Source organism: Grus americana, chromosome 2 (assembly GCF_028858705.1).
Source record: "Grus americana isolate bGruAme1 chromosome 2, bGruAme1.mat, whole genome shotgun sequence".
NCBI classification, from domain to species: Eukaryota; Metazoa; Chordata; class Aves; order Gruiformes; family Gruidae; genus Grus; species Grus americana.
In genome coordinates, this window is record NC_072853.1 from 151,064,882 (window position 1) to 151,079,229 (window position 14,348).

The 14,348-nt window shown below is 47.3% G+C and overlaps 2 protein-coding genes across 2 annotated transcripts; one reads left to right on the forward strand and one right to left on the reverse strand.

Annotated features, from left to right (window-relative positions):
* The first annotated feature begins 1,615 nt into the window (after positions 1–1,615).
* LOC129202405 (proteasome subunit alpha type-3-like) lies at positions 1,616–4,283 on the forward strand. Its single transcript, XM_054815062.1, has 2 exons — positions 1,616–1,979; positions 4,264–4,283. The coding sequence occupies exons 1-2, from the start codon at positions 1,649–1,651 to the stop codon at positions 4,281–4,283; spliced, it is 351 nt and encodes a 116-aa protein (XP_054671037.1). The 5' UTR covers positions 1,616–1,648.
* Positions 4,284–5,535: 1,252 nt separating this feature from the next.
* Positions 5,536–12,407, reverse strand: LOC129203381 (patched domain-containing protein 3). The gene is made up of 4 exons (XM_054817786.1): positions 11,258–12,407; positions 10,816–10,937; positions 8,864–9,009; positions 5,536–7,252 (listed from the first exon to the last, which is right to left on the reverse strand). The coding sequence occupies exons 1-4, from the start codon at positions 11,990–11,992 to the stop codon at positions 5,652–5,654; spliced, it is 2,604 nt and encodes an 867-aa protein (XP_054673761.1). The 5' UTR covers positions 11,993–12,407; the 3' UTR covers positions 5,536–5,651.
* Positions 12,408–14,348: the final 1,941 nt, after the last annotated feature.

Consider the following 14,348-nt stretch of genomic DNA (forward strand, 5'->3'; position numbering starts at 1 on the left):
GTGGCTCCGGGACAGGCTGAGCGTCGGTCGTCGGATCGGTAAATTGTTCTTTGTTATCACCCATTGTGAATATCTGTTACCAGTGCTGTTGTTGATTGTTTCCCTCTCCCTTGCTGTCGCAGTAACCTGCCCTTATCCCAACCCTCGAGGCTTTGCCGTTGTTTTTCCGTTCTCCTCCCCAGCCCGCCGGGGGAGGGGTGAGTGAGTGGTGCATGGCACCCAGCTACCGGCTGGGGCTAAACCACGTCAGTCCTTTTTGGCGCCCAACGTGGGGCTCGAAGGGTTGTGATAACGACAAGTTTGACCCAAGTGTGTTAAAACAAAGTTGTTATAAGCATCTATAATGTTATTGAAACAGTTGCTGGTCATAATGATGTTCTTTTTGATCACATGGCTCTGGTTTGTAAACCCGTGTTTACTCTATGTAATCCCTGCGGCGCTGTTTATCATCTCTGGGAGAGGGGCTTATGTTCTCTTGTTGTTGTATTGTGTGATAATGACTTATGATAAGATATCATCGACGGTCATGAGTCTGAGCTGGTACTTGTATGTAGCATTTCTGTCAGGCCCGTACCTCGGTCAGTATCTTTCAGAACTGATTATAATAATTACACCCAATCTATGGGAAAGACAGGGGGGGATACCTTCTCTCACTCTTTCACCTCCCCTTTTCCCTTTTGGTTGGTTACAACAATTTTTGAGAATTTTGAATACCCTTGGAACGTTCAGGCCAGTATATTCCTATTGCTATGTCTCCTGCATGCTTTCCAACTTCTGTTCAGGGTTAGCAAAAATTGTTTCAAGAATACCACCCAAGGACCTTCCCCAAGGCCGAATGGTCAGGGCTGGCATGGCATGTGGGAGACTATGGGCGGGTATCTAGAGACCTTCTCACCCCCAATGGTTTGGAGCTTCACTCCTGAACAACTGCAAGACCCTGATAAAATGGTAGAATATTTGAAAGGAAAATGCTGTGGGGATTCTAAGGAGACACAACTTACTGCACTGTGCTGGGCCCTGGCCACAATCTATCAAACACTGCTTGATAGGAGACAGCACCACCCAGAGGGAGAGAGCAGACCCACAGGCCCCGCAGCCGCAGCTGCCCAGGCCCCTGCAACAGGCCCCGCAGCTGCCCAGGCCCCTGCAACAGGCCCCGCAGCTACCCAAACCCCTGCAACAGGCCCCACAGCTACCCAAACCCCTGCAACAAGCACCGCAGCTACCCAAACCCCTGCAACAGGCACCGCAGCTACCCAAACCCCCGCAACAGGCACTGTAGCTGAGCCAAAAGATCAACCCATACCAGTATCAGTCGCCCCTATACACAAAAAGAAATACACAAGGAAATCGGTTTGCTTAGTGAAAGATGATGATGAATCGGGACCATCACGAGAACAAGAAGAGCCAGAACCAGAAGTGATCACCCGATCCCTGTCCCTGAGTGAGCTGCGAGATATGCGGAAAGATTTCAGCCACCTTCCAGGGGAGCACATAATTACCTGGCTGCTCCGCTGCTGGGATAACGGGGCCAGTAGCCTGGAACTGGAGGGCCAATGGGAGTGCGTGTTGTTGGGCGGTCGGGAGCGTGAGCGAGGCTGGGGCGGGAGGGGGGCTCTGTCCGGCTGTGGCTGAGCGTGCCGCCGCCATGAGCTCCATCGGCACCGGCTACGATCTGTTGGCTTCCACGTTTTCTCCAGATGGCAGAGTATTTCAAGTTGAATATGCCATGAAAGCTGTGGAGAATAGTAGTACAGCAATTGGGATAAGATGCAAAGATGGTGTTGTCTTTGGAGTAGAAAAACTAGTTCTGTCCAAGCTTTATGAAGAGGCACCCACAGTGGACGAAGTGGCTGGCCGACTCCGGCAATATGAAGAGAGCCTTTCTTCCTCCCTCGTCTCGGCTGTGGAGAAACTGTCCCAGGACGTCCGGCAACTCAAAGAGGATATATCTTACTCCCCACCTGTACAGACCCGTATTGCAGCTGTTAGGAGTAAGCGTTTTCCTGCTCCAGAGAGGGGATATAGAGCATACACACCACAAGATATCCTGTGGTTTTATCTGCGTGACCACGGAGAAGACATGAGGAAATGGGATGGGAAGCCTACCTCAACCCTGCGGGCACGAGTACATGAGCTACAAGGCAAGACAGCTGTAAAAAGGGACTCTTCCAGAAAGAATGCCACTCCAGTTTCCACCGGGCAGCCCCCCAGACCAAGTGAAAGGCCCGATCGTACTTATGATCCTCTTGAAGGGACTTCTAAGTCCTTTTTGCAAGAGGTGAATAGTGACTATGATGAGCAAGATTAGAGGGGCCCTGCCTCCAGCCAGGTGGAGGAAAGGGACAATAGGGTTTATTGGACTGTGTGGATCCGATGGCCTGGCACATCGGACCCACAAGAGTACAAAGCCCTAGTGGACACTGGTGCACAGTGTACCTTACTGCCATCAAACTATGAAGGGGTGGAACCGATATCTATTTCTGGTGTGACGGGGGGATCCCAACAGTTGACTCTGTTGGAGGCTGAAGTAAGTCTAACTGGGAATGAGTGGCAAAAGCACCCCATTGTGACTGGGCCAGAGGCTCCGTGCATCCTGGGCATAGATTACCTCCGGAAAGGGTATTTCAAAGATCCAAAAGGCTACTGGTGGGCTTTTGGAATAGCTGCTGCAACATGGACATATCCACAGCCACAGATGCTTTGAGGTGTACCTTCTCCAGCAGGGACTTACCCTTGGGCCACAATCCCTTCAGAGGTATACCTGCTGTGGCACAGACATAACCACGGCCACAAATGTTCTGAGATGTACCTGCTCTCGCATGGGCTTATCCATGGCCACAGACACTTTGGGTTGTCCTGCTTCCGCGTGGACTCATCTACAGGTCACAGTCCCTTCAACTTGAGTTCATGTAGAGTTCCAGCCTGTCCAGTACAGCAGCACAGAAACAGCAGCGATGCCCTGGCCATCTGCCAGCCCAGGCACATCGCCATTGCTGTTATCAAAATGTTCCTAGGCACAGCACAGTAAGATGATAAGCCATACAGCAGTACAGTGAGCAGCAAAAGCAAAAAGCTGCCACTAACGAGCACTAGCCTCTAATATACAGTACGGCAAGGCAGCTGCATGGCAAGCACAGGAGTCTGCCAATTACTAGCTAATCAGCAGTAACAGCTATAAAGTCAATCTGACACATTCCAATCAAATCTGTTGTTAAACTGTTCAAGACCCGTGTTGGGTGCCAGAAAGGGCTGTTGTGGTTTAGCCCCAGCTGGCAACTAAGCATCACACAGCCACTCACTCACTCCCCCCATGGCAGGATGGGGGAGAGAATCAGAAGAATAGAAGTGAAACTGGTGGGTTGAGATAAAGACAGTTTAATAGATAGAGCAAAAGCCATGCGCAAGTAGAGCAAAACCAGGAATTCATTCACCACTTCCCATCGGCAGGCAGCTGTTCAGCCATCTCCAGGAAAGCAGGGCTCCATCATGTGTAGTGGTTACTTGGGAAGACAAATGCCATCACTCCGAATGCGTGTCCCCCCCCTTCCTTCTTCTTCCCCCAGCCCCCTATATGCTGAGCATGACATCATATGGTATGGAATATCCCTTTGGTCAGTTTGGGTCACCTGTCCTGTCTGTGTCCCCTCCCAGCTCCTTGTACACCCCCAGCCTACTCACTGGTGGGGTGATAGGAGAAGCAGAAAAGGCCTTGGCTCTGTCTAAGCACTGCTCAGCAGTAATGAAAACATCCCTGTGTCATTCAAGACTTTGCAGCACAAATCCAAAACACAGCCCCATACCAGCTACTATGAAGAAAATTAACTCTATCCCAGCCAAAACCAGCACAAAGACCTAGGGACAGAAGTAGGTATGGAAAGACACACCAGCTGAAGTGCACTTCTGTTTTATGCACATTAATTACTCCTTCAAAAAACAGATTCATCCTTGATTTCATTTTGCTTTTACAAAGGGATCTATGACGTATCTTAATGATGATGGTTGTTGTTATTCTTCATCTCTCTAAAGGTTTTGTTTCATCCATCACTGTTGTATCTAAGCCACTAACATAAAGTAGTATTCATATATTCATAGCAAAGTCTCAGGTAACTCTATGTGGTCTGTGGTACTTTTTTTTCCCCCCAATTTGAGAGGATGTGCACAGAATCAATTAATTTCCTTTTTTGTGGTAACTTGGTTAATAATGGCTTTTGGACAGAAAGTTGCCAGTGTTCTTTGATAAATGCTTCTGTTGCATTCCAGATTCAGCCAATATTGAGTAAATGGTCATACAATTTCTTGTTGGCTGTCAGTGATTTATCTTGAACTTTGTTATGTAGCTTTCACAGTGACTCTAAATGGAAATCAATTTAATGCCTGTAGACTATGATTCACTGCTCTGAAAATTAGTATCAGTACTTTCAGTTTGTCCTGGCTTTGTCACACTTGCTGCATCTCTCAGCAGAAACAATCCACAGCAGCAGATTTGGACTGAAAGGTTTAATAACTCCGAGACCAATTTTTCCAAAGCTACAAACATCAGTTACTGTCATTCATTTGATTTCCAACAGGTAGCTCATTGGTGACAAATTATGAATTGACTTTTCATCCTGTGTTTTGTTCTTACAGCTTAAAAGACCACCTCATGTATTCATTCTCTTATTCAGTGAAAGCTCCTCTGCTCTATCAATGCGTCACAGGACGGGTTGTCACTGATGAACGCAATAGAATTTACAGGTTTATAGTTTTAGGACTGACCAGTTTAAACCTGAGTTGCTTTTTCACTTTGTCCTCAATCAGGGCATGATTGTCTCTAGTAAATCCCTGCCCTGCCATGCCATGGCACAGCGTCTTCCACGGTGGTTACTCAGGAGGTCCACACAAATTCAATCACCTATGGCACATCCCTTTGCAAACTGCAGCCACCAGAAGCTACACCCACTCTTCTTAAAGCTACATGAAGTTCAATCTTGGCAAGAAAACAGGACACCAAGAAAAGAAGGATTTGAATAGAAAATGTGAGTCAGTTTGTTTTCCCTAAGGGTTTCTCAAACTGAATTAGGAGCCAAATCAGACTTCCTCCCTTGAAGGCTTACAAATAATTGCAGTCCCAGGCAGTTCTGACCTCTTGTAATCTTGCTGTAAAACCTCCAGGTTGGAGCCTCTTGGGGGAAAATTGTCTTCAGGCTCAGCACTGGGCTGAGTTACAGCAACAAGGCAAACAGGCAGGAAATGCAAACCAGTGAGAGTTAGTCTTCCCTCCTGTGTACATTGCCTGACAAACCTGTAACGTAGTCAGTCTTTATAATAATTTTAATACATTTAGTAAACAAGTCACAAAAAATATTTAACATTACAGCCAACATTATACTTTTAACATTTAACATATAACATTTATATTATATTTAATATTTAACATTTTTATTTATAACCAAGTACACACAAAAACAAGGAAATGCAAATCCATTCTGCATATTTTCATTTCTTCTGTTATTTTTCTTGCCTGGCTTTTCTGAAGCCTTTGCTTCTCTGTTGTTTTTATTTTTCTGTCCTTCATTTTCTTCACTTCTTATATTCCTTGAAAGTCACTGCATTTTAATCTACATGTCATAAATATATAATAAATGCATAATGTATTACATTTCACTTAGTCATGGACAATCTTTATAATTTCTAAACCTAAGCTCTAGTCTTTTAGATTTAGTATTGTGGGGTGATCTGCCAAAGTTTCCAAAAAAGGTTAAAAACACCGGAATAAAAACAAGACCGTGAAGAGCCCCAAACAAAATAACAAGGAACATGATCTTGAAAAACGTCCTAAAGATGTAGGTTTTTGCTGCAGCCAGGACAACTACTCCCAGTATAGTAGAAACTGCACCTTGTAATACGGGATAACCTAGCAGGGACAGAGCTTCGATTGACCTTTTATTGGCGGACGACTCTCCACTCGTAACAAAGGCATAGGAAATATGAGCCGAAAAATCTACTGAAAACCCTATACAAATGACCAGGTTGATCATGGATATGGAATCTAGATTGACGTTCCAAAATGACATGAAGCCAGCGACACCAACTATAACAGAAGCTATAGCAAAAGTCACCCACAAGCAACACAACGGGTTGGGAATAAGCAAAAGGGAGACAATGAGCATTGCCCCGGCAGCAACAACAATGTTCTGAATGGTGTTCTGCACTATCACCAGGTACTGATCGTAGTAGATGAACGCCGGGTGGTACACCATTAATGGAATACCGCACTGCTTGGCTGTCTCCCTTAACTGATTGAGAAGATTCTTCTCATCAACGGCTGAGGTCACGTTCACCATCTGGATGAAGAAACGTGAAGCTTCTATTTTATCCTGAGTCTTGTTAATGTCCCACTCAAAACTGGGAACAATTTGGAACAGTGTAGGTAAGTTACTAATGAAAAGGGTCTTATTGTTTATTTTTATCAAACCATGTTCAGCAAGTTTTGTGTATACCCTCAGCCATGACTCTGAGAGGTTCTTATCTACATAGGAAATGCCCTCTAAATTCTGTGTGCAGTGCTCAATGCCAAGACGAACAGTCTCATTCCAGTAATCTACACTTTCAGTAATGACAACCATGACCCTGGGTCCATATGCCGAGAAGTATTTGTCGTCGTCATCATAGTATGGAATAACGTAAGAGTCATCATTCGCCAGATTTCGAAGATCGATGCCTTCCTTGATCTGAGTACATCCATAGATACTGCCACCCAAATATGTTCCGTACAGCAACACCACAAGTAGCTTGATCCATTTATTTGTGAAGAAAGGGCCATAATACTTTTTAAAGAAGATGCTCATTGGATGTTCACTTTCTAGCTGAGATGACTCCCTAGAACAGGTGCCTATACAGCAAGCATTGTACAAGCAGGACTTCTCAGCCTGATCTTTATCTACTCCCACAGGCATACAAGTTAGCCAGTGTCGGTTTCCTTGCTCCCTTTTATGATTTAATACAATAATTGCCCCAAAGAAGGTCATGGTATATATATAGCAGAAGACAAAAGCAGTGCCTGTATAGAGGCAGAATGATCTCACGGATGGAAAAGCAGTCCAGGTGCCAATGAAGAAGGCCAAAACATCTGTGAGAGTGGTGATGGTCACAGAAAGTGCTGCTTCGGCATAAGTCTCGGCCAGCAGAGATTTAACATTGGATTTCTCCTTTTTTCTTGTACTTTGTTCCCAGGAAGCGATCATGATGAACATGTCATCAACACCAACTCCTGCAAGAGGAGAAAAAGTTAACACTGCATTGCAAATGGCAGCTTTCATTAACACCCAACAAAAGTACAAAATTAATCACATATAAGTCTGCATAAAATTTTGACAGGCTATTAGCATTGCTTTAGGGCTGATGCAAGATAAACAGATACAGGAAAACAGGTCCTTTGTGTGTTGCTGAATTTATTACATTTCAGAAACTCCTGGTGACCTGATGGGTTGTTGATCCCTCACCCTACTCTGCTGAAGGACAGAGCACACCTAGCCCATCTCTGACAAGTGCGTTGTATCTGCTGTCCAGGTGTCCAGTGATGCAGATTACATAGATTTAAATACATCGCTTATTCTGATGTTCAACTCTCCTTATCACTGGAAGCGTTCCCCACTATCTCTGGAATCTCTTCTCCATCACTGCAGCAAGTTAGACCAATAATTTCTTGATCTGCCTTCAGCAGACAGGGAAAACAGTTGCTATCACGTGGGAGAACAGTGATCCCAGTTCTCCAGTGGTTTGCCTTTTTATGCTCTTTGCTCTCCGCTTATCTTCTCTCCGGTTTACCTTTAAGCATTTATTCATGATTTATTATTAATTTATCTTCACATTTATGCTGATGTTCCTGCATGTACTACCCACCAGAGTCCTGGGAAACTCTGCCAGGAAGACTGGGTCCTGGGCTGGAGTTTTTGCTAAGACAAAAGAGTAAGTTTGAAAAGGAAAGAGCCAATGTGCTTCTCTCAGCTCTGCTAACTCTTGAGAATTTACTCACAGACCTTTCAGTATTTTGCCAACGTTACTCTATCAAGGGCTCTTCTAGTCCCTAAAAATTAATCACACAAAAAGGGGAAGCAAGCATAGACAATATAGCTAAGCTTAAAAGAATAGATGAAATCACTTTCTGTAGCCTGAACAGGCAATTGCCAGTAGACACACGAAGCTGAATTAAGCTGCAAGTCAAAAGGCAGTACTGGATGGCAGCAAGCCAGGCTGCTTCCGGAAAGCAGGCAGGCTTCAAAGCAATTCATCTAATGTATTGAAAATTTGTTTGCTTTAATGAAAGGAAGACAAAAGTCTGCATGTTATTTAGAAACATCTGAAGAGGCTGGCTGAAGCCCTTCTCCAGGAATACAAAAGTGTCTTTGTGAAATTTAGAGCCTCTGCAGTTGATGAGCAAACAAATGCAAATACAAAATGCATTTGAATTATGCAGGAAACAAAGAAATGATGGGTGCCCTAAGGAGCATTTGCATTAGACAGCTAGTATGACACAGAGCCTCTATCAATCCAGGAGTTCCATGTTCTTTCCTCAGCATGAGACCGAGACCAAGACCAAGAAAATATCACATAAATTTATCATATAGGAGACCAGATAAGGATTCTAAAAACAGTAACTTATTTGCAGCAACATTAATTCATGGTTTTTGGAAACTTCAGCGCTGGCTGTCAAGTAGTCTGTGCAATTGTGATGCAATAATACTAACTTCCTACATGAAACTCGCTGCAGAATGGAACTGCGTACGATGCGATGCTCACATCATGAAAGACTGACACCATCAGGTTGTTTTAATTCTGCTTTAGTCTTTGTATCTGAATCCGACTCGCTTTTTCTACTTACCTAGAATAAGAAATGGTGCATTTGCTACAGTGACCACAAACGGCACTCCACAGAAGAGCATCAATCCAAAGCTGCTTAATACAGCTAAACCGGCAGAAACCACTCCACAGCACGCGAGCCAGACATTATTTCTTATACAGCTCAGCCTGCAAGTATTTTAAGGAACATCTTAGTTACATGTCAAATATGTCACCGAGGTGTTTGGCATGACCAGTGCACAGATACCAACGCCCGTCTGTGAAAAGGACTCTTGAGGAAAGCTGCTATTTGTAGGAGAGCTCCCAGGTGTGAGCATTGGACAAGATTAATTTATATAGGAGGTGCCAAACACATTATTACTGCTGGCCAGTTATATACATAAGAGTAAAGACATGTACTGATCTTTGCATCAATAATAACAGAGCTGGCAAAATGAACATATGTAAGGGTGGTTTAGGATGACCCCCAAAATGATGACTTTTTAGAAGCTCTTTCCTTTTACACAGGTTCTTGGTGTAGCATATCAGTGTAGTAAGGAAGCATCTCCCAGGCAGTTAGTGCCGTGTAGAGCAGCTTTCTCAGCAGACATATCGGCTACCAGCCATTTGCCAAGACGTCCCCGAGGGCTGGCTCAAGGATTCCCTGTGAAATGCTCCCAGTGGGAGACTTCGTATGTGATGCTATTGACAGCACCACACTGAGGGGGCAGAGAGTTGCCTCTTGCCTGATAAGTAATATTTTCCAGGCTGTAGACCATTTCTGAACTTTAAGAGAACCTCTTGCATGCAGAAGCATGTGCTAGTGGAACCACCCTTGCTCTCTGCACTCACAAATGACTGGACATGAGACAGCGGATATCCACAAACAGTATAGCCCAATGGGCATGATGCTTGATGCAAGCGCTAAACCAATAAGCCCACCCTCTGAGTAGAACTTTTATTTCTCAAGTGCAGCACACAAAAACTGCCATACAGCTGTCAAATGTACAATGGTTCACCTTCCACCAGCACAAAGAAAGGGCGGGCTAAGTTCTTTGTGGACAGCAGGCAATGCTCAGACTCTGCTAGCAAGCAGGATGCCTAAAGCCATACCAGACTTGCAGTAACCCGTCAAGCTACTGCTCATTCATCTGTACCTTAATTGAGCAGGTGGCAGAAAAAAAGTGGAAGCAGATCTTAACATGGTATTCTTTCTCCTCCCTCCTGCTTCCTTCCCTTTTTAAACTGATCTTTACAAAGAATTAGTACCTTGTGGGCAGGATGAGGCTAGAAGCTAAAAAATGAAGCAAGAAAGTAGTAGAATAACCTTAGTGATAGTACCACTGCTTCCTTCTCTCCCCCCAAATGATGACTTTTCTGTTTGACTTCTATGCATCTTTTTGGTGAACGTTACCAGTGGGTATACCAAGTTGAGCTGGTAAGTTGTATTCAACGGAAGTGCTTGTGCAGAATTCTGCCACTACCAGGCTGGCTAGATCTCACTTCTGCACCCCTTCCACATATGGTAAAGTAGAACCCTTTCATAATTAGAAGTGTTTACTTTGGCATAGCGTTTTTCAGTGCCAAAGCTACAGCACCTCAGACCTCTTAAAAAGATAAAGAGTAGGAGGTCATTTCAGTTATTCAAATAGTTCCAAAGCCATCAGCTACAAAAGATTCTTATGAGGCAGGGACTACAGAAATGTCTGATGGCTTCAAAGAACAGACAAATGGATACTAGCATTCAAGCCGTGCATGTCTGAACTGAACACTTGTTCAGGTATTCATCTGATACTTTTCATGAATACCATTTAAGCAGTCAGGAAATACACACAAGTAGGAGAGAGTCTGCAAAGAAATATACGTTGCCTATTATTACATGAAGTCTGCAGCTTCAAGAATGACTTCACTTTACAAGAGCAGAAACCAATTTAGGCAAGGTAAAGAAGGATGAAGGTCACTCGTCATCGATCCATAGCTTAGAAGACATTTTACCTTAGGCAAGAGACGATGGAAAAGGTTATTGTCAAGAAATATGTTACAGAGAAGAGTGGGATCACACTCTTGGTATTTCCTTCAAACTCCTGCTGTCTGGACAGCGAGGTAAAGTAAGTCACCTGCCATTAAAACAACAAGGAAAGAAAAGATGAAGCACTTCTAATCTTTTTTCTTGGTCTTTACAGACATGCACAACCAACGCCAAACATCATGTTGGCACTAAAGCATTTCTGTGCCCCTCACAAGCCCCTGAAGTGCTGCTTGCACCGAGCACAGGCCAAGGACGGTGCCTTGCATGAGCAGCGCAGAGGGACGACAGTGGAAGCATTGCTCGGAGCGTTGCAGCCAAGCCAACACGCCGGCCCCCGTCTGTGTCCTCCACCATTTCCCTTCTGGCGATGGGGCAGCCCCCGCACGGCTGTACCCATCGCTGCGTTACCTGTATGGAGGTGAAGCCCAACGCCGCCAGCTCCGACGGGATGTCCTGCAGGAACCTTTTCAGCCACCGCTGGCTCTCCGCCGCCGCGGGGCCGTCCTCCCGCAGGTAGTACACCAGCTTCAGGGCCCGCGCCGACAGCACCCGCCCGCCAGCATCCGTCTGCACGCCGCCCAGCGCGGCCCCCAGGAAGATGCTGTCGTTGACGGGGAAGACGAGGTTCTCCAGGGCGGCCGCCGCCGAGTCGTTCAGCAGCGGCAGCAGCGGGTTGGCGCTGGCGCAGACGCCGCCGCTGCGGGCGCAGACCTGCTCGTAGCCGCGGGCGCGCACCGCCGCGTCCAGCCGCAGCACCTCATGCCGCGCCGCCCGGGCCAGGACCGAGCTGCCTTCCGCCGCCACGGCGATGAGGCCGGCGTAGGCGCCCTCGGTGGGCAGCCGCGGGGAGGAGAAGCGCTCCGAGTGGTTGGTGGGGAAGTGCCGCCGCACGAAGTCGCGCTCGGTCTTGGCGGGACCCCACGTCGGCGTGAACTGCCCCTCGATGTCGTTCGCCTGCCGCTGCGGCAGGAAGAGGAAGCCGGCGCCTAGCCCGCCCGACAGCAGCAGCGGCACCAGCACGAAGGGCCAGGGGCAGGCGGCCACGCCGCTCCCCAGCCCTTCGAAGAGCCGTCTCAGTGGCCGCTCCACGCAGTCGGTGTTACGGCAGGAGCAGCCCTCCGCGGGGCGCCGCGGCTCCGCCATGGGCGAAGCGGGGGCACGGGCTGCCGGCTGCAGCTCCCCCGCCACGGATCTGTTGCTGCGCGGCCTGTTGCTGCGCCGGGGTAGAGCCGCTTTTTGCCCGCCGGTGCCGTGGAGGGAATGAGCGTTCCTCAGCGGCGCGGCCAGAGCCGTCCCGGCGGAGCAGGCGGACTCGCCCTCCCCCGCTGTGACTCACCGGGGCTTCCGCCGCCTCCCCGGGACAGGCAGGCGGGGGCAGGCGGAGACACGAGGCTGCCCCCGCCGCGCCGCGCCCCGGGCTCGGGTCTCCGACGAGCGGGCGCGTGCTTCCGCCGCGCCCCCGCCCCCGTCTCCCCTGCCGGCTTCGGCCCCGAGGGGGCCCTGTCCCGCCGCGGCCTCGGTGCCGTTACAGCGCCCGTCGTGCTGAGCGCTGCCTGGAGCTCGGTTCTGCCGCGGGGCAGGTTGCCGGCTGCTGGCCAGGCTCTGTCGTGCACGGCCCTGCTCCTCTGGACTTCATCGTCTTTACTGTTTTCCCGGAATCTGCTGCAGTCATTACTTCATCACTAACGGTTATTACTCTGCCTGGAGGCAACACATACAACGTGGTGCTGTACAACTTGCTCTGTGTGTGTGTACATCTTGCTCTCTCGATAAACAGGTTTACAAAACAGGAGAGTAAGACCTGAAGAAGTAAAAGACTTTGAAACAAGGTTCAGTGATTGTAATGGGCAAGCCGCAGAAATGTCAGTGTTGTGGTACGCCAGAGCTTTGTGCATTAACAACAATAGAAAGCATCTTTCCAAGTGTCATGGTTGTGCACCAGCCAGCAGCTGAGCACCACGCAACCCTTCGCTCACTCCTTCTCCCCCCCACCTCCAAGGGAGAATGGGAAAAAAACCCCCAAACTTGTGGGATGAGATAAAGACAGTTTAATAGGATAACAAAGGAAGATAACAACAACAACAACAACAACATAATAATAATAGTGATGCACAAATACACTTGTGTGAGCAGTGAAGTGAATCTGCCTCGCAGCTAACCTCCCCAGTTATATATATAGGGAGCATGACGTTAGTGGTATGGAATATCCCTGTGGCCAGCCTGGGTCAGCTGTCCTGGCTGTGCTCTCCCAGCTTCTTGTGCACCTGGCAGGGCATGAGAAGCTGAAAAGTCCTTGACTTAATGTAGACACAACAACTACCTAGCAACAACTATAACATCAGTGTGTTATCAATATTACTCTCATACTAAATCCAAACCACAACACTATACCAGCTACTAGGAAGAAAAATTTCTGTCATCTCAGCCAAAACCAGCAAACCGAGTCCAAAAAATACCCTGCAGCCTGGTGTTCTTGGCACTAGTAAGTGACAGTGATTTGAGTGGCCTCTGGCTGAGGAGAACATTAAGCTCAGATGTGACATTTCCGGAGAGGTGTCTAGCCAATTAGCAAACAGGCACTTCTCCTTCTTGCCCTTCTTTGAAAGAAGCAACTCTCTCCTCTCCTGCCAGTACTTGCAAAGAAAACTTGTAGGTATTTCTTCTCTCTCATCCTAAGGAGACAGACTTGCCACCTGCAGGCATAAAACAGCCAGCCAGGCTCCAAGCACATCTCCCACTGTGCCCAGCATTTAGCGCAGGTTGGATCCTGGTGATTCCCTTTTCCCTGCGCAGGTGTTCTGAGGAAGATGTGTCAGTTCTGTGGGAGAAAGGCACTTAGACACTATTTCCTGCAGCTCATAATTTGTTGAAATCAAAGTTTTTTAATGAATCTGACTCCAAACTGATAGCGTTGGCATCATTCTGTTCTCAGTTTCCTTGAATGGATTTATATCATGTTAGAATAAGAGCTCTTCACATAGGAGGAATCTGTCCTCAGAAGAAGAGGGGTAAGCTATTTGATGTCATGTGAGCTACTTGATGAACTCCTATCAAAGAGTTACGCAGCTGGAAAAGATAGCCTCTCCTACGTGGAGATAACTCCAGAGAAAAACAGACCTGTGTTTGGGAATACACTAGAGAGAGACCTCTATCCCCATAGCCAGACACCAAGAAGAATTCTAGGATCACCTGGCAGTGGACCAGGCTGTGGATGACCCACTGACATTGGATCAGACATGAAGAGACAGTGTTCAGCTAAATGCTTTCACTGTAAAAAACAGCCATAAAGGGTTAGTGGCTTTTTTAAGCTCAACAAGGCAGAAAATAAAAATTGACCACTTGTGATAGCCAGTTTCTTTCTGGCTCCTCAGGAGCTGGAGACGAGCTCTGGTAATGATCAGGAGGTAGGAAATGGCCTGGTGGCAGGAGCTACCCCATCAGGTACCCAGCACATTGGGCACAGGTAGGTGCCTTTCGGTTAACTCTTTCTGAGGTCTGG

Bases quoted from the DNA above. Each gene is read 5' to 3' on its own strand.
- LOC129203381 (XM_054817786.1), bottom strand. From the start codon at position 11,992: ATGGCGGAGCCGCGGCGCCCCGCGGAGGGCTGCTCCTGCCGTAACACC. The intron at 10,938-11,257 runs GTAACGCAGCGA...TTTTAATGGCAG, and splicing joins TGGGCTTCACCTCCATACAG to GTGACTTACTTTACCTCGCT. The intron at 9,010-10,815 runs GTAAAATGTCTT...AAATACTTGCAG, and splicing joins TCCATCGTCTCTTGCCTAAG to GCTGAGCTGTATAAGAAATA.
- LOC129202405 (XM_054815062.1), top strand. From the start codon at position 1,649: ATGAGCTCCATCGGCACCGGCTACGATCTGTTGGCTTCCACGTTTTCT. The intron at 1,980-4,263 runs TTGCAGCTGTTA...GTTGCATTCCAG, and splicing joins CCCACCTGTACAGACCCGTA to ATTCAGCCAATATTGAGTAA.